The 24,661-nt window shown below is 38.4% G+C and overlaps 1 protein-coding gene across 2 annotated transcripts in view; it reads left to right on the top strand.

Moving 5' to 3' along the window:
* Positions 1 to 24,661, top strand: part of LOC149808228 (ubiquitin-protein ligase E3C-like) — an 81,019-nt gene that overhangs the window by 21,237 nt on the left and 35,121 nt on the right. For both annotated transcript variants that reach the window (XR_016424286.1, XM_089975177.1), the window contains exons 7-12: positions 291 to 444; positions 6,083 to 6,357; positions 16,195 to 16,331; positions 19,211 to 19,395; positions 20,689 to 20,775; positions 22,457 to 22,626. Coding sequence is in view for 1 of the 2 variants with exons in the window: in XM_089975177.1 (XP_089831303.1) it covers positions 291 to 444; positions 6,083 to 6,357; positions 16,195 to 16,331; positions 19,211 to 19,395; positions 20,689 to 20,775; positions 22,457 to 22,626 (1,008 nt within the window). In the remaining variant the exon portion in view is untranslated. The remainder of the gene's footprint in view (positions 1 to 290; positions 445 to 6,082; positions 6,358 to 16,194; positions 16,332 to 19,210; positions 19,396 to 20,688; positions 20,776 to 22,456; positions 22,627 to 24,661) is intronic.

Genomic DNA, 24,661 nt, shown 5'->3' with positions numbered 1-24,661 from the left:
AAATTAATTAGCACCTTTTTAAAATATTGCCTATAATAATTTATTTAACTTATAAGTAAATGCAGCTTAAACAAGAATGTAGATAGAGAAATGTGATGAATGTCCTGAATGGAAAAAATGAGAGTTGTCTGTAGCCTTTTTTTCTGTATACAAAAATGTATATTTTAAACTTTTTTTAAAAAATACTTGAGGCTTTTAAAATGATTTAAATGAACCATACTGAGCAAATTCATTAACACCATTATGTATAATTTATTGTAAGAAATTTGAATGAATAATTATGTTTCCAGGTTACTTCATCTGCATGCGCCAGCTGCTAAATGCCAAAGTGCCGTCCAGTCTTGAGAGAAGCAACACGCCCCCTACTCCAGTAGCTGCTAGTATCTATGATCTGATTATGTCTCCTATCAGTTTTGCTGCATCCACCAATGACAGGAAATTCAGGTGAGCAGTTCAAAGTCTTTGTTTGAGGAGTTATGTAAGCAGACGTTAGCAAGGCCTTCTTGTGAAGGCATTCAGGATGTACTGATTTGCTTTTCTTGGACATTTTACGATAGACTTTTTAGGTTTATACAAAAGTCATTTTGCCATTGAATATGGCCACCATTGCTAAACACAGAAATATGTTTATAAGTCACACGGGTCATGTAAGTGCATTTATTATGTGCTTATTTTGTTCTGTTATCTTTACATTGTCAGAATTGTGCAGTATTACCCGATAATGAACTCGCATGCAAATACACATATTGCATTCACGTGCATAAAGGAACTACTTTCTGTTGTAAACAAACAATGGACGCAGACACCAGCACTTTTGATTTGTAAACAAATCATGTACACTCACATAGTAGGCGCTTTACATTGTGGTTGTTTAAATTTGTTTCTGAATGAACTAAAGCAGATGTTTCGTGGACTGCCACATACCAGCTGCTTTGGCACATTCTGCATTAACTTTGTTGATACAATGTTTTGGATTTAGGCTAGCTATACAACAGATGCAAGAAAGGGTCCTTACAAATAACATACAAGTGACAAGTCATATATATCATCTTCTTTAGCAAAATAATATACTTACAGTTTTACATCCTGAATTGTCATAGGTTCTCAATCTTGATTACAGATTTCGAAATTTTACTGTAATTTCAAATTTAAGTGCAGTTACATCCTCCTTACTGCACTCAAAATGAAATAAGCATTAAATTCCATAGCATCTTTTTGATAATTGCAATTGAAAGACTTCATATTTTTCCCACATTATGATTTCAAACATTCAGTGGCAGAAACAGAAACACAGTTGCAGATGTCAGCATGCTTCTCCCTCGCTTCTTCAATCCGATGTATTTCATGTGGAATTGTCACATATAAATCCAGTCCATAATCACGAAATTTCATAGAATTGAAAAAAAGTACCAAAATCTGTTCATTCTAGATCAGATTGAAAAGTTGTTGCAATGCGCATTCATTCGCAATATGACTCCAAATTTCAATTTTAACTAGACATGCCATTTTTCTTTCGAAAGTTATGTTGAGCGCACGACTAAGCTCGGATTTATCTGGGAGGAGTTATGTGCGCAGTAATAATGTTGTTGTTGTGTAATGATGAATCTGCGCTTCTGTATTTAGTTTGGAATACGGCATACATTTAGTTACTTTGTTTCTTGTAGTGTATTTTGTTAATATAATTAAGCATTTGGTAGAATAAAAAAAATTAGCATATAATAAAAAGGTTAGTGCATTTGTATGGGAAAATATGAACTCAATTTGACGGATAGATATACTTCACTCCCATGGTCGTGCAGTATTTCCATTAAAAATACCTGCTCATTTTTTCTCATACAAATGCAGTAACCTATAATTTCTGATATAAGTTTAAAAAATAATTTTATTTTAAAATGTAATCATAATATAGTTATGACAAAGTCGTAATTTTTTAGTGATCTACACATTACTTGTCATAGCGAAAATTCCATACAAAAATTGTCTATCGCTATGGACATTTACAATGAAATTGTCTATTGCTATGGACTTTTACAATGAAATTGTCTATTGCTAGGGACTTTTACAATGAAATTGTCTATTGCTAGGGACTTTTACAATGGCACTGGGTCAGAAAAGTTGATATTGGTTTGAACTATTTCTAGTGCTGGGGGAATCATGAGTATGATCAAATGAACAAGAAGTCATGTGCCTCTTCTGTCATCTCCTGTATGGATGTTTGACTTTGATAGAGGAATAACATTCAATAAGTTTTATTCTTAGCATATACATGACAGTTCTTCAAAATGATAGTTTAGCATAATGTAAATTTTAACTAAAATATATCAGAATTGACAGACATTACGTGTTTGAAAGCACATTTTTGTATGGGGAAAAATAGGTATTATGTACTAATTGAAATAAAAGATGTGATATACCATACAGAAGATAATATATTTCATAATTGCCTCCAGTTTATTGGACTTGTGTGCCCATTTTTTCCTGCCAGTGTTTTCCTAGGCTTTGTTTATTAATGACGACATTCTTGCATGTCTGTTTATGTTTGTAGTACAACTTTTTCCCTACAGCTGACACATTCCCTCTTATGTCATAGCACGACAAAACCAGTTTAAATGAGATCACCCTGCTTGTTTGATATGCCTAAAGATGTTGAAGTACGTTATCATTGAATTTGCCGTTAAGCATTTTTCAAGGAATTTATAAAATAATCTTCATTCTGTCTGCGTGGGTTCGAGTCCAAGGCTCGGCTAGCGTGGGTACATGGGAAAGCCTGCCAGTAGCTTCTCGTGGGTCGGTCATTCTTCCCTGGGTTTTCCAGGGTTCTTCCTCCACCAGTTATACTGGTCGCCATGTATAGCCTATCTCGTGCTAAAAAATGGCGTTAAACCCTAGAACAACAACAACAACAACAATAATCTTCAAAAGAACTTGGATGGACTAGGCGTGAAATAAAGTGAATAAATGCCATCTAAAGGTATGTGTAATCATATTCTCCACCAACACCTGTAACTGCAAAAAGTGACTTAAACCGCCTACATGAGCTGTGTGACTTGTACTTTACATGACTTCAGTACATGCATACATGAGCTGTGTGACTTGTACTCTGCATGACTTCAATACATGCATACATGAGTCTGATCCTGAGGATTGCCATGATAATAACATTAGCCGATTTGACAGAGGCCCCCCAGAACAGAGTTGGAACAGTACCCATGCAAGAAATATCCCAAACAACATGATGAAAGGAGTGGAGGTGGCGGTTCTTTCTGCAAATAATGTTAAAAATTAAATGCAGCATCTGCACTGAAAGGAATGTTTCTCTGCAGGTGTGTCGGTTATATGAATGACACCCTAACTGACAATGTTTGATCACATGCTCCAACTCGGTCATCTGATTGGCTCAACATGACAACGTATCAAAATTTATTTACTAAGCTTATTAGCATATATTAGCTGCAGTGACATCATGTCTGGGCAGAGAAACCATAGTAGACAAAGAGGGACCCAGCAGTGGGGCCAGAAAAGGATGCACTGTGTATTACACAAACTACATTTAACCAATTAAATTATAAAAACTTACGATGACTTCCCAGAACTGCAAAAAGAATACAACCAAATTTGATGGAAAGCATTCTGGCAAATTGTTTAAAAAGGTATATTATAATTGGAAATTAAATTTTTTCCATAAAAATACTTTTAAAAACTGACAAAGTTTATGGATAACAATTAAAATCTTCTTAATTTTTAATCATATTAATAGCTGTAATGTTCATAGCATTTTAACCATAAATTATCTGATGTAATACCCATTAAACAGCAAAGGTTTGTGACTATTAATGACTCAAAAAATCTTGCTTTAAAAATTGTAACAGATCAGTGTCAATCACAAACAATTTAAAACTGGCTATTGCATAAGGGCATATACAGGTAAAACTCGTAATGGCACAATGCTGGGGGTCCAAAGAATAACAATGCAATATAAGTGTGGTTGTGTTACGAAATTTTTCAAAACATATCCCCATAAAAAATGTGCATTGAAATTTCAGTGTCATCAGTTTTAATTAACCTCTTAGTCATATATCATTTGTTTTGGAAACTTTCGGAAGTTAAGTCAACATTAAACAATGCTGGGATTAAAAATCTGCTCGAGATATGAATAATCTGCTTTTCTGAGTGCATGTATTTGGGATGTTAAAAAGGAGGTCACCTTAAATTCAAAAATGGGAGCCATGCTGCCATCATGTTATAATCGGAATCGTCTTGTAACGAATTGCGTTATAATGGGTTTTATCTGTGTGTGTGTGTGTGTGTGTGTGTGTATATACACACACACACACACATACGTATGTATAGTCCACTAAATAGCTAATAAATAGTGGATTCTCCAAAAAATGTAACATATGGTGTGCTATTAAGGTTAATAGCATATACATTTTGAACTGTGGTTGAAAGTGTCTTTAATCTATAACAGATGATGGTAATTGATTTTTTTTTTGTCGCTTTATTTTAAACAAGGACATTGTCATAATACTTCATTTCAATCTGAAATATATTGTCAGAATTGTTAGAAATAAAGATTTCAGAGTTAATGGCACTTGAAAAGTGCATGTATATGCATGGACAAATAAGAACTTGCTTTTGTGTGTGTGTGTTTGTCTGTGTGGTCTGTCCTGCAGCTCATGCAGTGATGTAATGTGCCCTGTCCCATCCCCCACCTCCCACCAGTATTTAAATTATAAAATTTTAAGTACATAACCTTAACACAAAATGTTACCATCAATGCATAGTGCTTTCATTATTGCCAAAGATGTGATACCTATACACAGAAGATATAGTGGAGGTTTAGAAAACTTGCTTGTGCTAGAACTAATCTTCCTTGTTTAATCCTTATAGGTAGTAGAACCGTCTTTGCACAAGCCACTTGAGAATTCTGGTATTGTAGTCAGATTAAGGGCCCAGCAAATTAAATTTAATTTTGATCATCAGGATGCTACCAGAATCATTTTCCATGTCCATTATTTTGTATACTATTACTATCCTTTAAAACAAATATTTGAATTAATTAATACTACAACAGTGTTAAATCTAGATAACGTAAGTTGAAAAAGTTTACTGTTGCTAGAAATAGTCTCAGGTAAACTTTCAATAGCATGGAAGCAATACAAATAAAAATTGTTACTTATTGATTATAGTACAGATTGAAAAACATTCCTGATAGTCCATCTGGGACCAAGGTAAGTACATGTGTGTAATCTTGGATCCCAGGCTTACTGATAGTCCATCTGGGACCAAGGTACGTAGATGTGTGTAATCTTGGATCCCAGGCTTACTGATAGTCCATCTGGAACCAAGGTATGTAGATGTGTGTAATCTTGGATCCCAGGCTTACTGATAGTCCAAGGTAAGTAGATGTGTGTAATCTTGGATCTCAGGCTTACTGATGCTGGTCTGCCTTCTAATAAACTGAAATTATTGAAAATAGAAAAACCTGAAAACAGCTTTTTTCTCCTAACTAATCATCAGAATTTTGCTCGTGCTCATATATATCAGGCAAATGTCAGGTGAGCAATTTGAAGCCCACTTTGTGTTAGTACCAGCACTTACATGTATAATAAAAGCTGTATAAAATCATATACACATGTTGATTGCATGAGCAGATTTTTGCATTTTAAAGCTATCTGCATTTACCAGTTGCTTAAGAAAAGTGCACACAGAGTTTTACTAAGTACTCTATATCAACACATATTATCAAGCAATGAAATGCATCATTTTGGAAACTTTATTTATTTTTCAGATACATTAACTACCATAATAAGTATTATTGAAGAAATATTTTTTATTGCACAGTTTGGTTTCTTTTTCCCAAAATGAATGTCTTCAATGATTTTTATGCTGGCCATACTTGCTGACCTTGAAGAGTGGAAATCTTAATTCTTTCAGAAAGACTTGTTTAAAAAAAAACTTAAGATGCAATTTAATTTTTTGAAAATATGAGGGTTGAATTGAAAGTCAAGATTTTTAAAGATATATTCAATTCTATTTTGATCAGTAAATCAAATTTAAGTTGATTGGCCATCTTTTGCAGCAACTTTATCCTGGCCAATGTGAGCATAGCTTTGCTGTGTCCAGCTTATTCAGAGCAGATCTCCCAATTTCTCCTGCCAGCCATGGCCTATGGAAAATATCCCTTCCCATTTGTGGACCTGATACACACCCTCATTGATCAAACCTCCTCAAGCCCTCAGGCCAACAGCAGTCCTACTCAGGAGAAGAGGAAGAAAGATTCTGATGGAGCAGGGGGACTGGAAGTTACACCTTGGCTGATGGGGGCATTTCTTACGCTTGGAGATAAACATCTAGGTATGTGGTAAAAAAAAGTCCTGTAGAATGTGCACATGTCATAAGCACTGGTATAATCCACAAGCAATATTTAAATGGGCCCAAAAAATCTGAAATTTACTGGTAACATTACAGTTGGGTAAATATAATAAATAGAGGTAGACATTATCCCTAGAAATTGTTACATTTACTGTAGTAATGCTCTAGACCATGTAAATGTCACAAAGGCTGGTAAACTTTTTAAACTGAAAGTTTGAATGAGAAAAGTGAAGAACATTTGGACACATGGGCTAACAAAAGCACAGATGGACAGACAAGGAGCATCAATGACTATTATCTCCACAAAGAGGTGATATTGACATATACCCAAATACAGAGAACCAATTTTTTCTAAAACAATATACATGTAGCTTACTCAGCAGTGATGCAGTGTCAGCAGTTTATGTTACCATGACAGTCAGTGTCACAACTAAACCCATAAACTGGCAACACTACCTTCAGAGTACCAAGTTAATGTCATATTGTGACACGTAGCAGCATGAAAAGGACTTTTAAAGGTCATAGATACTTGAAAGCATCGTGTTATGACATGTGCCAGTAGAAAAGGGCTGTTAAAGGTTATGGATTGTGGAAGTTTTGCTTTATGGTACATACCAGCGAGAATAAGGCTAGTAAATGTTGTGACACTGGAAGGTGCCACATAACTGGAATTACTGGTGTTTGTGATACCTAATTGTGCTACATTTCTTACCTTTTTTAAGCAGAATGCATTTGTTCCAAAGAAAATATTTTCCATTTATTGGAGCTACTTGTCCTCTCTATGGGTCCACACTACATTCTTCAGCATACAGTCAGTGAGCTAGCTGCCCTCTCTATGGGTCCACACTAGATTCTTCAGCATACAGTCAGTGAGCTACTTGTCCTCTCTATGGGTCCACACTACATTCTTCAGCATACAGTCAGTGAGCTACTTGCCCTCTCTATGGGTCCACACTACATTCTTCAGCATACAGTCAGTGAGCTACTTGCCCTCTCTATGGGTCCACACTACATTCTTCAGCATACAGTCAGTGAGCTACTTGCCCTCTCTGTGGGTCCACACTACATTCTTCAGCATACAGTCAGTGAGCTACTTGCCCTCTCTGTGGGTCCACACTACATTCTTCAGCATACAGTCAGTGAGCTACTTGCCCTCTCTGTGGGTCCACACTACATTCTTCAGCATGCAGTCAGTGAGCTACTTGCCCTCTCTATGGTCCACACTACATTCTTCAGCATACAGTCAGTGAGCTACTTGCCCTCTCTGGGGGTCCACACTACATTCTTCAGCTTACGGTCAGTGAGCTACTTGCCCTCTCTATGGGTCCACACTACATTCTTCAGCATACAGTCAGTGAGCTACTTGCCCTCTCTATGAGTCCATACTACATTCTTCAGCATACAGTCAGTGAGCTACTTGCCCTCTCTATGAGTCCACACTACATTCTTCAACATACAGTCAGTGAGCTACTTGCCCTCTCTGTGGGTCCACACTACATGCAGTTCCAGACCTATGGATCTGTTGTCTTAAGAACACAACCTGGTTTTTTGTAAAAGAAAAATTTAATAAAAGAACAGGTTGCTGTCATGATACGATCAACAAATAACTATTTGTCCTCTCTTCGATTGATATATCGAGAGAAGCAAAGCACCAAGATCATATATGTGCTATTATATGAAGCACATGGGGTCATTTCCAAAGGCTTGACCAGGCTTTTTCTGCATCTTAAGACATGATAAGCGCTAACTGCCTGGTTAAAGAAGTTATAAAATTTGCATATGGCTCATGAAAATCTCAATTCAAGATGTAGTAGAGTCAGTAGTATCACATGCCCAGACCACTTTCTCCAGCTACTGTCTGTGAGGCATGGCCTTAGATAGGAGAGGATTGAACCTCATCGGGCCAGTGGTAGCTGCACAGACAGCAACCAATCCCCAGTCTTGACAGTACAGCATTGGATTCAGGCAGTATTGATCACTTTTGCTTTGTTTGACATGGAAAAACTTTAAGGGTAAGACCATAATCAAGTGAGGTATCTCACAGTGATTTCCCTTGCACGTTTATAAACAAAGGTTTCGTGTTGTACTAAACTAGCATTAGGAGAACTTCATCCATTAGTGGAACAATCATGTTCCTACTTGGTGACATTTTCTCCTTCCAATACATTCCCCGATCACATTAACGTTAGGGATATAAGCCTGCTACCTCTCGAATCCAGCCCTACTAAAAGACGAAAATTCGTCTTTTCGGTCTATCTCATATAGACCAAGGGGCAATAATTCTTGTCCCTTACCTCCCCTTGCCACCGCCAGGTGTCACTAGTTTTTAAGCTTCACTTGTACTGATAACATGTACATTATACCTCCAAACAATCCAAGCCATCTTAGCGTTAAATTGGACCATCCGAAGTTAAATTTGGATTTATTGCGTTGGACAATCATTCTTCTGCAGGTTGTATACATTATTTTAACAATTTTTCTCAAAATTGAGTGACTTTGTCACCCTTACGGATTTCATTTACTGAAGACCATGTTACACACACTATCGCGGAACTCGTGTTGTTAATTAAGAGTTAACGCGACACTGACTAATTTCGCTTTGTTTTCTTTTCTTGTGTCGTTTCAGTAGAAATGTCAACCAAATGCATGCAATGCAAAAGGTTCAAAGCAAAAGAAGACAACCATGACTCTTGTATTGTATGTACCAAGTGTACATCATCTATACCATGCAGCGTGTGTAATACTTAGACAGAGCAAATGTGGGCTGATGTAGTCCAGAAGACAGCAAAAGGGAGGGATAGACGGAATAAGTCGAAGAAAGATAGCATTGATGTCCTCATTATACATCCGAAGACAGCCTCCATTGCGAGCCTTGTGGGGGACATTGGAGTCCCCCCTCCACCTAAAGTTCGTCGTTTGCAACCGTCAGCCACAGTAACATCAGCGGCAATGGAGGAAAATAATGTTGACAGGGTACAACAGTCCAACTTTGAACAGATGCGTTGTTTGGTCCAGGAAACGATGATGCAGCTATTGACATCAGGCCAGATATTACCCTTATTTCCCTCGCTTGCTTCCACAGCTTTTTCTGACTCTTTGGGGGAATGTTCCCCCAATTTTAGGCTGCCCAGTGGGCGTAAGTCCCCCCGCATGTCCGAGCATGGCCTTCGGGCCTGTAAGTCAGGACGCATGGGGTTTTTACCGGATCCATTGCTTTATACAACCTCTGCGTCACCAGCCGTCCAACTGTCCCAGCATGGGGACCCTATTGGTAAAATTATCCGACCAAACATGACTTACGGGGATTTTAGTGATAAATCCGTCCGTCAAGCTGTACCGCCGGCAACATCCCAATACTGTGGCGGAGATTTTAGTGAGAAATCTGTCTGTCCAGCCAGGCCATTGGAGCAGCCGGTACCGGTGATATCAGGACCGTTGCCAACATTCAGACCGACCACAAGCCAGACAAACCAGCCAGCAGGGCCGGCCGTCCATATGTTCACGGCTTATCCACAAGGGAGAGTTAGTGACAGTGTTAAGGATGACGGAATCGCGTCATCTATGCCAACTGGTATGCTCTATCCAGAAATGCAAGCTATTACAGAACACGACTCGGCACACAGTGAGGGTGATGAAACTCCTGCAAATCAGCCGTACACAGATCCAACCATGGAACGGACTGAGTTTGGCTTCAAGGCGGCAGTGGAAGAAATTTATAGGGTGTTGGCAATTTCAGAATGCCCTCCACCTCCTACCGCCACTCAAGACTACAAAGTTAAGGCGTCTGTAGATCTTGATGGGGAGGAAGAGACGCCGTCCTTCCGGCTCCTTCCCCAGTCGGCAAAAATTAAGATCAACAATCGTCTATCAGGACAAATAGGTGATCCAGGGAATGCTAAGGTGTTCTTTTCAGAAAGCCAAATACCAGCGACGTTCTCGGGTCGCTGGTACAAAATTCATTCAGACACCTTCAGTACAGATCTTCCGGTCCTGGACAAAACTATGGCAGCAGTTCACATGTCCGCTCCACCGTTTTACAAAGTGGACAAAAATGTGTTCCATGCCACGTCAAAGCTAGTCCGGAACGTAGTCGCTACGTCTTCAATGTTAGACTTGGCTTCATTAGCCATTTTCCGACAATGACCATGCTTGGGAAGCGATGGCCCGGATTGCTAGAGTTATTAACAGGGCAGCTCACCATTCCATGGCTAATGCATTGACTGTTTCTGCCAACTTAGACCTGATACAACGTGACGCATGTCTACGGTCCACGTCGCTCAAGCCCCATCATACTCTGGCTTTACAGATGACTCTGTTTGGGTCGCCTTTACTCTTTGGAGAAAAAATTGAAGAAGTTCGGAAGCAGGCAGCTCAGGAAATGCCCCTCCAATTCGCCGCCCAGCCCACGCAGACGTTTAGAAAAAATCAGCCCCTGCCACAGCGGAGGGATGATTGGCGGACCAGGGGCAAGGGATCCTTACAATCAAATGTGCAGTATAGATCCCAATCCAATGCCAGGAGACAACAGTCTAATCAAGCTAGGAGGCAACCATACAGAGGCGGTAAGAAACAAAGTTTCTCTGTCTTCAAGCCTCCTAACTCTAAAAATTTACATACCCTCTGCACCACCTGTGGGCGGCCGCCTCCTGCAATTTCAGGACCACTGGACCACCTTTTTTCCTCAGAATGATTGGGTGATCCAGGTCATTTCGGAGGTACTTCGGATTTCATTTATCCAACCCCCTCCACTGTCCTCCCCTCCCCTCTTCACGGACGTACCGTCCGATCGGGAGAAGGATACCTTTCTACAACAGGAGATACAGTCGCTCATAGAAAAACGGTGGAGATTGTGAAAAACCCGCAATCGCCGGGGTTTTATTCCAGGCTGTTTCTTATCCAGAAGGCAAACGGCAAGTTGAGGCCGATCATCGACCTGAGTCGCCTCAACCAATATATTTTACCACCAAAATTCAAGATGGAAACGGCGAGATCAGTCCATCTTTCCATCTGGCGGGACGAGTATGCCATCAGTCTAGATATGACTGATGCATATTTTCACGTCCCTATCCACCCCGCATCACGGAAATTTCTCAGATTCGCTTACCGCGACGCGGTTTATCAGTTCCAGGTCCTACCCTTTGGCCTCAACATCAGCCCTTGGGCTTTTACCAAGGTTATGGATTGCGTCGTCACCCTGTTCCGCTTGACTTCATCTACAGGGACGACAGTGTACTTGGACGACATCCTCCAGAAACATATGGTAAGTTCTATTCTGCTCAAAGGCAGAAACGATCTTTTAGCACTTTTAGATCATCTAGGCTTTCTCGTGAACTGAAAAAAGTCCGATCTCCGTCCATCTCAGCGTTTTGTCCATCTGGGTATGGAGTTTCTCACCGATCTGAATCTGGTACGGCTTCCTCGCGTTTGCGTAATCTGGATCGTCGAACTCATTGGGTCCGTTTCCAACAGGATGTGGATTTCAGCGAGACAATTCTTGCAACTCCTCGGATTATTCAATGCAGCGGCGGACTTGATCCCGCTTGGCCGTCTTTTTTTGCGTCCCTTACAAATGACGTTGCTGGCACAATGGCGCCCCTTTTCAAGTCCCCTCAATCAAACAATAATGATCACGCCCGAGATACGATCATTCCTGAGTCAGTGGCACAACCCAGGTTGGCTGTCCATGGGGATTCCTCTGGAGATGCCCCAAGCGGAGATAACGGTATGTACCGATGCCAGTACCTACGATTTGGGGTGCCCACCTGTTGCCGGACTTCGCTACAGTCAGCGGCATGTGGGAGCCAGGGGAGAGGCCTCTCCACATCAACCTTTTAGAAATGAGGGCTGTCATCAATGCCTTTAATTTCTGGAAGGATCAACTCTCAGGAAAAACTGTCCTCATTATGTCAGACAACTCTGTGGTGGTGACTTACCTCCTCAAACAAGGGGGCACCAAATCACCAGACCTGTGCATTCTGATCTGGCAGTTTCTACGTTGGTGTGACAACCTCCACATCAACATACAAATCAGACACATTCCCGGCACACTCAATGTCTTGGCCGACACTCTATCCAGGAAAAGTCAAGTCATTCACACAGAATGGTCACTCCATCAGTCAGTCTTTCTTTGGATTTGCACACTTTGGGGGCGTCCAATGATCGATCTTTTTGCAACAAGGTGGAATTGCAAGTTGCCCACCTTCGTCTCTCCGGTTCCAGACCCAAAGGCTTGGGCTGTGGACGCTTTGTCAATCAGCTGGGAGGGGTTGTGGGCATTCGCCTACCCTCCCACGGTTTTGGTACAAAAAATAATCCAGAGGTTAAGGGGTCAGAACTGTCGGATGATTCTGATTGCCCCTCTAAGATGGAACAAGTGCTGGGTTACCGATCTACTCGATCTAGCGATAGATCTACCCAGGAAGATTCCAACCAGCCCAAATCATCTCAAACAACCGTGGTCACGGGTGTTCCACCCCTGCCCGGACCGTCTTCTTCTTCACGCTTGGCTCTTGTCCGGGCAGCCTTGCGAGACAAACAGTTTAAACCTTCGATTGTGGAGAGAATCTCAAGAGCAAGAAGGCCCTCCACTCTGAAGGCTTACGAGGGAAAGTGGCGTGTTTTCAGGGACTGGTGTCATATCAATAACATCGTCCCTTTGAGTGTCTCAGCCCCTCAACTGGCTGATTTTTTTCTCTGGCTTTTCGAGGAGAAACAGTTGGCCCCAATTACTATCAAAGGCTACCACTCCATAATATCAGACACATTCCACCATCATGGTAGATGTGATATTGGGCATAACAAAGATCTATCAGATCTTTTAGCCAATTTTGATTTCAATTGACCAAAATCGCTCACCCTGTTTCCAAAATGGAATCTGTCCTGGGTTTTAACATGGCTCAATTCAGACAAATTTGAACCTTTAGGCCACACTTCGTTAAAGCTGCTATCATACAAAACATGTTTCTTGATAGCCTTAGCTTCAGCATGCAGGGAGAGCGAGTTACATGCCCTTTCCAGTGACCCGAACTTTCTTCAGTTCAGATCAGATGGTTCGGTGGACCTCCTGACGCAACCAGACTTTGTAGCCAAAAATAGGTTACCATCCATTGGCAATCAAAAAATCGTCATTCGCTCGATCTCTTCCGTAGATAAGTCAAGAGCAGCAGCCATGCAAGATCCTGTTCGTGCACTCAAGCACTATTTAAAATGCATAGAGGCGTGTCGGGACACACATAAGCGCCTCTTTCTTCCGGTCAAAGCTGGTAAACGGGATGTCACCCCTCAAGCCCTTGCTTCATGGCTGAAGTGGGTTATACGCTCAGTGTACTCTGAGGTTTCACAAGATCAGAGTCGCCTCATGAAGATTACGGCTCATGAGATTAGAGCAATCTCGGCGAGCCTGGCATTCGAACGCAATGTTTCGATCCGAGATATAATAGAAGCTGTTGGCTGGCATGCAGTCAACCTTCTCCAGTTTTTATCTCAGAGATTTGGCTTCGCAGAGGCAAACCTTGAATCTGGTAGGGCCAGTGTCGGCAGCCCAGATGACCACCAGACCCATTTAAAACAATCAGCACAGTCTATCAGCTTCGCTGGATTCGCCAGTGAAATTTCGTAGGTAAGAAGATTTCAATAACTATCTTCTTAACCGTATATAGGGATCACATATCACATGACCCTAGGCTGTGTTGCTGGTGAAATTAGGAGAACGGGTTATCGTTCAAATGGGGAATCCAGCCATCATTCCCTAGAAGGTACCTGGGGTGGAGGTAGGATGCTCAGCATTCCCTCCTCCTATTACTTATTTTCCTAACGTTAATGTGATCAGGGAACATATTGGAAGGAGAAAGCAAATTTTTAGTAAATTGTGTTTCTCCAAGAATACTTACCTGATCACATTACTTAAAAATCCTCCCAACCGTCCCGCTATGCGAGCATCCTTGTATAATATATGAAGCTCAGCTTAAAAAACTGGTGACACCTGGCGGTGGCAAGGGGAGGTAAGGGGCAAGAGTTATTGCCCTTTGGTCTATATGAGATAGACCGAAAAGATGAATTTTCGTCTTTTAGTAGGGCTGGATTCGAGAGGTAGCAGGCTTATATCCCTAACGTTAATGTGATCGGGTAAGTATTCTCGGAGAAACACAATTTGCTAAAAATTTGCTTTCTCTTAAATCACTCAAGTAAATTTGACCAAATTTGATAAAAAGCATCTTTGCATGAAGGACATTTCAATTTATACAAATGATGCTGATCTGCCATCAGATATGGCAACCGCATGCTAAAAATTACAAATCCTTCAAATGACTTCTTTTCAAAGAGTGCTTAACAGAATTTGGCCAAGTTTGATGGAAATTTTCCTGGTATAAAGGGATTGAAATTTTGTGCAAGAGATGATGATCTGCCTTCAAATATAGGTCATTACAAAAAATAGAGAACTGCTCCGGAGGCCTAGTGGTTAGAGCGTCCACCTCAGATGTGAGAGGTTGTGGGTTCGATACCCGGCCAAGTCATACCAAAGACTTACAAAAAATGGTACTAATGGCTGCCTCACTTGGTGCTCATCATTAAGATGTTAGTGTTAGGACTGGTTGGCCTGGTGTCAGGATAATGTGACTGGGTGGGACATCATGCTACATGTCTGTGGCATGATGCCCCAGAGCTCAACATCACTATAAACTGCCATACTGGAGACATCGTAGCGATATGACTGAAATTTTATTAAAAGCTATGTTAATAATCCTTGTCACACACACACACACACAAAGAATAGAAAAAACTTATATAACTCCATCTCAAACAGCTGTTCAGCATAATTTTGAGCAATGTTGACAGAAAGCATCTTAACTTCAATCACTATAAATTCATCGAATATGGATGAAGATTCAAACAGAAAGCCTTGAAACAGTTGTTTTTATATCATTTGCAATTAGTAGCATTTGAAATTGTTTGACAGAAAATATCTTGCTGATCCAGATTCCTTGGCTGTCTACATTTGTCAAATAGGCAGATATCAGACAGGTGAGTGATCTTAGGCCACTTCAGCTGCTTGTTGGTTTATGCTACGGTGAAGCAGGCGAGACACAGCATTCAGCAGAATTCATGTTTATTTGTAATGAGTGTGGACTGGCTCTTCTTCTGAGTATTTTTTCATGTACAATTAGAAAATTGTTCTGTTGGTGGTACTTCCCACCACCTCCCCCAAAAAGTGACATTTCTGCTTCGGTTAGATCTAAATCATAGTTACAAGGTGAAAATTTCACAATATTCTCATTTTAACATCAACCTAGTGGGTGTCCTTGGGCAGGACACAAGAACATTTTTCTGATCACAAGAAAATGTTTTTCTCAGTCTAATGTCAGGAACCTTGTTTGAGAACCATCAAGAACCTTGTTCTTGTATTGATAACTGACATGAAGTGGAAGTGGACAAGAACAGAGATGACAGAAAGTGGAGAATGTTAATGCTTGGTGTATTTATTTCTGAGATCAACTCTGGTTGTTAGCCCTAACACACTGAGAACATCTGAGAACCCATACTTGGTGTTTGGATGAGAATTCCAAACACGTCACCCAAAGATGGTCAGTGCCTTTTGCCAGCTTCTGAGATGTATTCTTGTTTATTGTAGTACATCGAAGTAGTGCAGAAACTGGAATGGGCTGCAGATCCAAAAGACTTCTTAGCAGTTCTTTAATTTTTGGCTTTTTCAGTTTATATTGCTATGCAAAATTTGATATAGATAATCCAATTTCAAAGACATGACAATGAAGGTTTTATTCCTCTTGATAAACAGCTGTTTAATTTGTTTTTCTCTCACAGAATCTCTGACTGGTGTTGATTTTGTGAATTATCTTAAGATAATTGAGAGGCTGTTCCCCATGCTTCCTGCTCTCTCAAGAGATGATGATGATGATGATGATTCCGACTCTGAGGAAGAAATGGAGACAGATTTTAAGGTAGACATAGATTAATAGAGCCTATTATACACATCAAAGTATGATAGGAAAATTCCACTTAAGGGTCCAAATTTTCAGTCCAACATAAGGCTTTGCCGAGGGTCTAATGCAGGATTCTGAGCCCAAGGAAGGGATTTTTCTGTCTAGTGCCAATACATAATGAGGGATAGCTTTTCTCTCGTTTCTAACAGGAAAATGGGGTCAAACTCATAATAGCGAATTTGTGAATACTGGCACAACTTTAAAACAGCAAAACACACATTGCTAATTTTCTCATCTTAAGAAATATTCAGTATAAGCAGTAAAGGATATTTAAACACATATCAATCAAATAATGGTGGTTGAGACCATCATAGTAATTGAAATATGCAGCATCCAAATTGTGTATTAGAGATATATTGCACAATGATTAAAGGAGACAGTAGAAAAATAATCACATATTCCTTGTTCCAGCATTGATTTTGAACTCAATTTTTTAATAAGTAATAATAAGATGAACTTATGAAAATAACCATTACTTTAACAGCATTTTCAGCCCCAAAACCACACTGCATAATCTGTACCAGTCATGTGGCTGATCAGCACAAAATATCCTTTGCAGTACACTAATTTCAACTGGGTTTTTTTAGGATGTAAAAGAGTTACAATTTAATGTTTATCTTTCATTATCACATTATTGGTACACTTTATGTATAGCATGTGTAGCGTAATATTTTTTTAAAATCATAACATAGTAATATATCACTTTATGTGATTCTGATTGGTCCAAATCCACCCATGAAATTCTTGCACGGTATTCTCTTCAATGATTGGCTGCAATCAAGTTGATTGTCTGATTAATTGAATACACAACTGATGACGGAAATCAGGGAGTTGTGCTTCATGATCTCAGTAGAAGGTCATACATCACATGATCTCAGTAGAAGGTCATACATCACATGATCTCAGTAGAAGGTCATACATCACGTGATCTCGGTAGAAGGTCATACATCACGTGATCACAGTAGAAGGTCATACATCATGTGATCTCAGTAGAAGGTCATACATCACGTGATCTCAGTAGGAGGCCATTCATCACGTGATCTCAGTAGAAGGTCATTCATCACATGATAAAAGAGAGACATTTCAGCCAGCAGTGTTCAACACCTGAAAACAAGATCAGATACAGTAATACCTCATGCATTCGCGTTTCTGGATTCGCGAATTCACGGATTCGCGAAATTTTCATTGATACCCTCTACGTACATGTTTTCTTTATTTTATTGAATTGTACCTTCATTATATGACTTCTGTGACATATGAAGTTTACCTAGTTTACCTTCCTGACAATGACAAAGAAAACGTCAGTCATTAAGTTTACAGTCCCATTCGTTACTTGGTTTTACCTTACTGTGAGTGCAAAAGAAAACGGCAGCCAATGAATTAGTATAGGGGTAATATTAGTATACATGTACCGTACTGTAAATGCGCTAGTGTGGCAAATACCCATTAGGCAATACTGTACTCTATGTTTACGTCAACCATTTATTTCTCTTTTTAAGGGTAATGTATTAAGCAAACTTTTAAATGAAATTAAAGTGCTTTGGGAGCATGATTTGGGTCATATTTAGGGTTTAAACCCTAGAAATAAGCATTTATTAGCATTTTTAGTGACTCATACCAAACATTCGCGATTCCTCCTGATCCGCGACTGGTTCTGGATCCTAACCTTGCGAATATTCGAGGTATTACTGTAGTTAAGTTATTGTTGCTGACTGTTGTAATAGGACCTTTTAAAAACTCAATAAGTGAGCAGAATATTGTGCATGAAAGCCAGTATGTATTATGCACCTAATGTTGCCACTTTTTTTCTTGAATGGGCATTTTACATGTTAATCGGTTTGATTTCACCTGTATGGAATTTATTCACACGGAGATTTTGTGTCTGGGACTAATTTGTTTGTAACAAAGTTCAGTATGTGCTGTTTTGAAATTAACTGACAGCATGTCTTCCAACAAGACATTAATTATTTTGATTTTTGATATTAGATAATCAGACTTATTCCAGAATTAGATGGAGGAGCGGGTCACTCACCACCCTTCAGTTTCTAATTAGACTGGTCAGCATATATGACCTATAACAGTATTATCCATCATACCATATTGTAATTAATTCCCCCTCTTCCACTTTACTTTTAAAATAGCCCTAATGTTGAATCATCTGCACTTTTTGAAGTTTGTATCTGCTGCTCAGGATATTATTTAATTTGATTTTGTCATACTTTTTACAGTATGTTTTAGGTATTTTGACTTTGTACGGTATGTTTCAGGTGTTTTGACTTTGTACAGTCTGTTTAGGTGCTTTGACTTTGTATGGTCTGTTTTAGGTGTTTTGAATTTGTACAGTATGTTTTAGGTATTTTGACTTTGTACTGTATGTTTTAGGTGTTTTGAATTTGTACGGTATGTTTTAGGTGTTTTGATTTTGTACGGTATGTTTTAGGTGTTTTGACTTTGTATGGTCTGTTTAGGTGTTTTGACTTTGTACAATGTGTTTTAGGTGTTTTGACTTTGTATGGTCTGTTTTAGGTATTTTGACTTTGTACAGTCTGTTTTATATGTTTTGACTTGGGTCAATTATTTGTGCCAAAATAATTTTTGCCATAGCTCTTGGAATTGTCAATATATATCAGAATTTCATCCTCACTGAAGTATAATAAATACAATAATATTTTATCAAAATCTTTTATATATATTTATCACTACATCTTTTTGTTAATGAACCACATATGTCAAATAATGCATATTTATTTGTAGTGCTATGCTAGCCTGAGAGAATGAATTAAAAAAGATTTTCTTTCATGAATTGTCTTATTTTCTATTACCTGTGTCACTTTCAGGATTATGACATCAACAAACTGCAGGAAGTAGGAGAAGACTGTCTTCAAATCCTTGACTCACAGATTTTTATTCAGAAAGTTATTAGCCACATCAGCCAGAAAATGGAGGTGTCTGTGATCAACTCAATATCAGTAATATGTCATCAACTTCTGTCCAAGCACAGGTTCTCTGTGCATAAAAGACGGTAAGTTCAAAAACTTTTTAAAATGTACCATTTACATTTATATTCCTTCAACAGTGAAATTTATCCCTCCATCACTCCTGTCAGAGATAACATTGATGGAGCATAAGAGATTTTAAGTTCAAGCTATTTTGTCTCTACACTTTAAAAAAAAACATATTGTCCATATTGTTCATCTGTCCATTTGTCTGTCCAGCTGTCATGCTCTCACCTCCTACACTTTTAGACCTTCACAAAACCTGTTGCATTTGTTCTGACTCTCACAAAACCTGATGCATTAGTTCTAACCTTCATGAGACCTGGTACAATGGTTATGACCTTCACAAAATCTGGTGCATTAGTCCTGACCTTCACAAAATCTTGTCCTTTAGTTCTGACCTTCACAAAATCTGGTTCATTAGTTCTGACCTTCACAGAACCTGGTGTATTATTTCTGACCGTCACAAAGTCTGGAGCATTAGTTCTGACCTTCACAGAATCAGGTGCATTAGTTCAGAAATTCAGATAACCTGGTGCATTGATTCAGACCTTCACAAAATCTGGTGCATTTGTTCTGACCAGATGAAAACCTGGTGCATTAGTTCTGACCTGATGAAAACCAGGTGCATTAGATCTGGGATGAGTCAAAATGTCATAAAGTCAAAAGAGATCCATTACTCTTTTCAACAGATTTGAAAGAAATTTCTTTTTAGGAATAGACAACCACAGGCTGAATTTTTCAGTCATGAAAGAAAAATTCATATAGGCAGCCAGCTTTGGTTCCTTGGTCTGTACTTACACCCAGGGACTTAGCTTCTGTGTTATAATTTCAAAACTGCTGAGATCCCCACCTTATAACCATCTTTACACATATTGACCTGGAAGAGACCAACTAACAGTGGCCCCTGGGTCTATCCTTACCACCCAGGAACCTAAATTGGAAGCTGTTGAGATCCTTTCCCTATAACCAGATATACACTAAATGGGCATGAAAAAAACTATTTCAGCTATGCAGACAATATTGGCCTCCAGGTCTATCCTTACATTTCGCTTTCAAATACGTTCCCCGATCACATTAAGAACCCAATCCACCTGGTGATTTTAGCCCCAAAGTTGTAACTTAGAACCCAGTCCACCCAAAATATATACTGGACTTCTTGTATGTGTCCTTTGTATGCAGGTAGATATAGTACTGTATGCATAAATTGGACTTATTATACATTTCTTTTATATGCAGATAGTTTCTGTATAGAAATGACCATGACAGTATGATTGACTTTGATTGTTAAGAGATAGAATTGTTGTTTTATACTTAAGGTTGCTGTACAGTCTTGCATTCAATTCCCAGTTTGTGAGGTGTTTGTGGGTAGCCTGTGTTGCTGTATCAACAACCTCAGCCACTGGGTAAGTGTTGCTGTTAAATACACTTAATTAGAAGGTTCTTGGACAGTTGTTGTACAGTCATGTAACTGAATATAAAAATCTCATTCTGAGGAATAATGTATCAGTATTTCTAATGTAGGTCACTTTTACTTAATATCTACCTCCTGGTTTGTTTCTGTCATTAGTCAACATTGATTAACATAAGAATTGACAAATTCATACTGCTTATGTTTACATAATTACGTGTAGGCATGTTTTATTTTTATCTAACAGCTTGATATCTATATAAACTCGTAATTTATTTGGTGGAAAAAATGTACATATACATGCAGATATGGTCATTCAAGCACATATATGTGTAAGCTTATTCACCCGTATGTATTTTGAAAAAGGTTTAAATCCTGTTAAAGTTCAAAGAAATTTAAAAGAAATTATGGTATTATTAATTCATTCGTTAGCTACACATGATTCAAGTCAAAATGAATATGATTCAGTATTTATTGAAAAAAATCCTAGAAGTGAACATGCATATTGCAAATATACACAGGTACCCAATTAAAGTGAAAATTAACTAAAAGGTTACATGCATTTATCAGGGAAGGTGGGTGGATTTGTAAAATAAATCTTGACAAGCATATTTAGTATCATTCCTACTTATGCCACTCAAATTTTAACTAATACAGTAAATTTTGACTGAAACAGTTTAAAGGTTGAATTTGTCCTAACATGGATTGACCAATCCCTGTCAGATGGACAAGCCTAGATATATTTTTACTAATCACATGATCAGAAAGACAGTCTTGTATGTCTCCTGGATAGTTAAATGTTTTGATTAATATTAAATTAAAAACTACACAATTCCTCAGGTCCATTGGTGAGAATAGAAAATGGACAAAATAAACTAATTATGGCAGCAGGGAAAGTAAACATTTTCAGTTCATTGTATACATATTATGATTGTCCTAGCACATACACAGCTGACTAATGGAGGAAAAATTGACTAACTGAGATAAAATTGAAAAGAATATTTTTTAATTTTTGGGCGTAATATTTCAGGTGGTTACAGTTAAGTCAGCCATTTTGCTCCGGATTTCACCAGTTGATATTCTTCAAATATAATTGATAACTACATGATATATCACATGTCATCATTATGTCCCTTATATGTTTGTTGATATTTAATGCTGTATGAAATTTTGGTCACCAGTAAAAACGTACAGGATGCATTGGTTGCGTGATGAATGCCTTAAACTTATGTCCATATGGACTCATTTATAATTGTGACATGATTCTGATATGTAAAAGATTATAACAATTCACATGAGTTATAGCTAAATAGAGGTGAAGATAATAAACAATTTTTATTTCAGAACATACCAAGCATATATGAAGACACTCTTGGTGACACCTTAATTTTATCACTAAGAGAATAACAAAGCTATTTTTAAAAGCATCACTGGTCCAGTCTCCTGATTGAATTATATCCCCTGGTTCATACGATTAAAATACCTGGTTTGCTTTTCCATACTTAAATGTGTGTGGAATACAAGCAGATTTCTCTACCTGTGGCCTTGATAAGATCGCTGAAATTATTTTGAAGATTTCTCTAAGCAATAGTTTTTGTGTCACAATCTCGAAAGGAATCATTTCTTTTCATCAGTTTATCAGTTGCTTGTAATATCCTAATTTCTGTGTTTCTCAGTACCAAGACAACCCTACTGCAGATGTTATGCAGAGGGCTACCCTTGTCAGACAGTGATATCAACAGAGTTGTCCCCATTTTATCCACTTTCTGTTCGATGTTCAGTCATTCCTTGCACACTCTACATGATGCAGACTTTTTTGGTGACTATAGTGATAAGGAAAAAAAAGGTAATATTTTCCTACCTAGTACTGCAGATTAGCAAATATAAGACATTGGTTATCCATGTTTTTTCCTACTATGCACTCCCACTGTGGGGTATATATGTCTGCATGTTTTCCAGTTTTATCTTGACTCATATTACCATGTTGTAGTAATATTTTAAAAGACTCGTTTCCTATTTCGAATGCCACACCAAGTTTACAATAGTAAGGGATTCTAATGTTGATTATATAGTTATGTTTTACATTTCAGCTAAACTTTTAGAAATGTAAAGATGAAGACAAGATCAGCATAATAAAATCAGCATCTTCAATTTAATTTATGAAGAATGGCAATGTTGTGTTTATTAAACTGCCATAGTTGGGTCTGATTCATTGTCATAGTTGGATTCAGAGCAGTTGTAGACGAGTTGACTTGAAGAAGAATTTCACATTTCCAAAATCCATTGTGAATAGTATCTGGTGTTATTCTTGTTTATTGTAAAATCAGGTGTGTAGTTGATGCCATCTGACGAATATTTACAGATAGGTGACTATTTTATTGATTTTGAATTACAAGTAACAGCTTTGGTCCTGCGTTTAACAAACAGAGCAAATGACATTATCATGGAATTTTTGAGATGGCTTAAGGTGATGAAACTGGTTATGAATCAACCCAGTTTGGCTGAAATGGCTCCCCTGCGGTTTATTGGTAAACAGAAAGGATGATTCACCGCACCCTGGTATTTTATACTGTGTTTATAATGTGGAGAAGCCAGCACAGATTTTGGTTGTTTATTGCTTCTGATGAAAACCTGTAGGTTATATATGTCCAGGGGTTCTACACACAATAGAAAAACTGCAGGTGATACATGAGTGTGTGTTATTGTTGAATGTGTGTTGTATTTTCTAATTTATGGTACTTAGGTCAGAAAAATTATATCTTTGCTTCTAAATCTAGCTCAAAAGCTGCTTCATTTCTGTGCAAATACACATACACAATTTAGATAATGACTTTACATTATTTGGCATCATTCCTGATGAATATATTGTGTAAAAATGTACATAAAATGGTAATTCATTGGAGACCTTATTCTATCAGAGAGATGCCATCCATTCTGATTTTGGTTAAATCATATTTTTAATTGCAGATAATGTCATTATGATCACTTTTTCAGATACTGATTTCAAGTCCAATAAATTCTATACAGTAAAACCTGTCTTGTGAGACCACTGCTATGAAAGACCACCTGTGTTGAGAGGCCATGTTCTTCTTGCACAGATGTATTGGTTATATAGTGTTATGACCTGTCATGAGAGACCACCTGTCTTGAGAGACCATTACTTTTTGGCAGAAGGGGTGGTCTTTCAAGACAGGTCTACTGTACATGTAAACTGCAACTGGAACACTTGTAATATGTAGGTTACTTAAAACACTTGAAATCATTGGTTGTAATTCTTTTATCTATGGTACCTAGTGCTTGTATCACAAAAGCAACCAATAGCAGTTGAATGTGGATGAATCAGAATCGTTATCAACTTAATCCCCTGATTGCCCTGAGAAAGTTAAGGCAAAACAGCAAAACTGAGTAGACACCATGATTTTACAGCCTTTTGATGACCTTTAGAATGTCAAATGGATGTAAAGATGTTTCTAGGAAGTATATTTCTTCTATAAAGCACTTTGAATGACGAGAAGGTTCAATGATTATAATATATTGCTGAGTAAAACTTTGAAATTTTCCTATGTATTTGTCCAGATTCCAGTTTATTTAAAGCAGACATACCTATTTCACTCCAGAATGGGGTTGGTATCTCTGTCACTGATGGTATAGCATGTAAATAAGCCAGAGTGATATTCAAATATGTTTCTTCATGCAAACATATCAGGGTGTAAAAATACTAAGGAAATGTTCAGCGTGGCATATGTAACTGTAAACAGCCCATTCATAATTATTGAGGGATGGTAAACCAGTAAGATGTACAGCATGTGCTCTCATCATTTAGTCAGGCAGTTTGTATGATTATTACACTTGACCTCAAACCAGTGTCTGATTATTACACT

The sequence above is a fragment of the Sinohyriopsis cumingii genome, chromosome 1, assembly GCF_028554795.1.
Source record: "Sinohyriopsis cumingii isolate HCF-2022 chromosome 1, ASM2855479v2, whole genome shotgun sequence".
Lineage (NCBI taxonomy): Eukaryota > Metazoa > Mollusca > Bivalvia > Unionida > Unionidae > Sinohyriopsis > Sinohyriopsis cumingii.
Note: the sequence above shows the minus strand (reverse complement) of the source record. Positions and strands in the feature narration are given on the sequence as shown.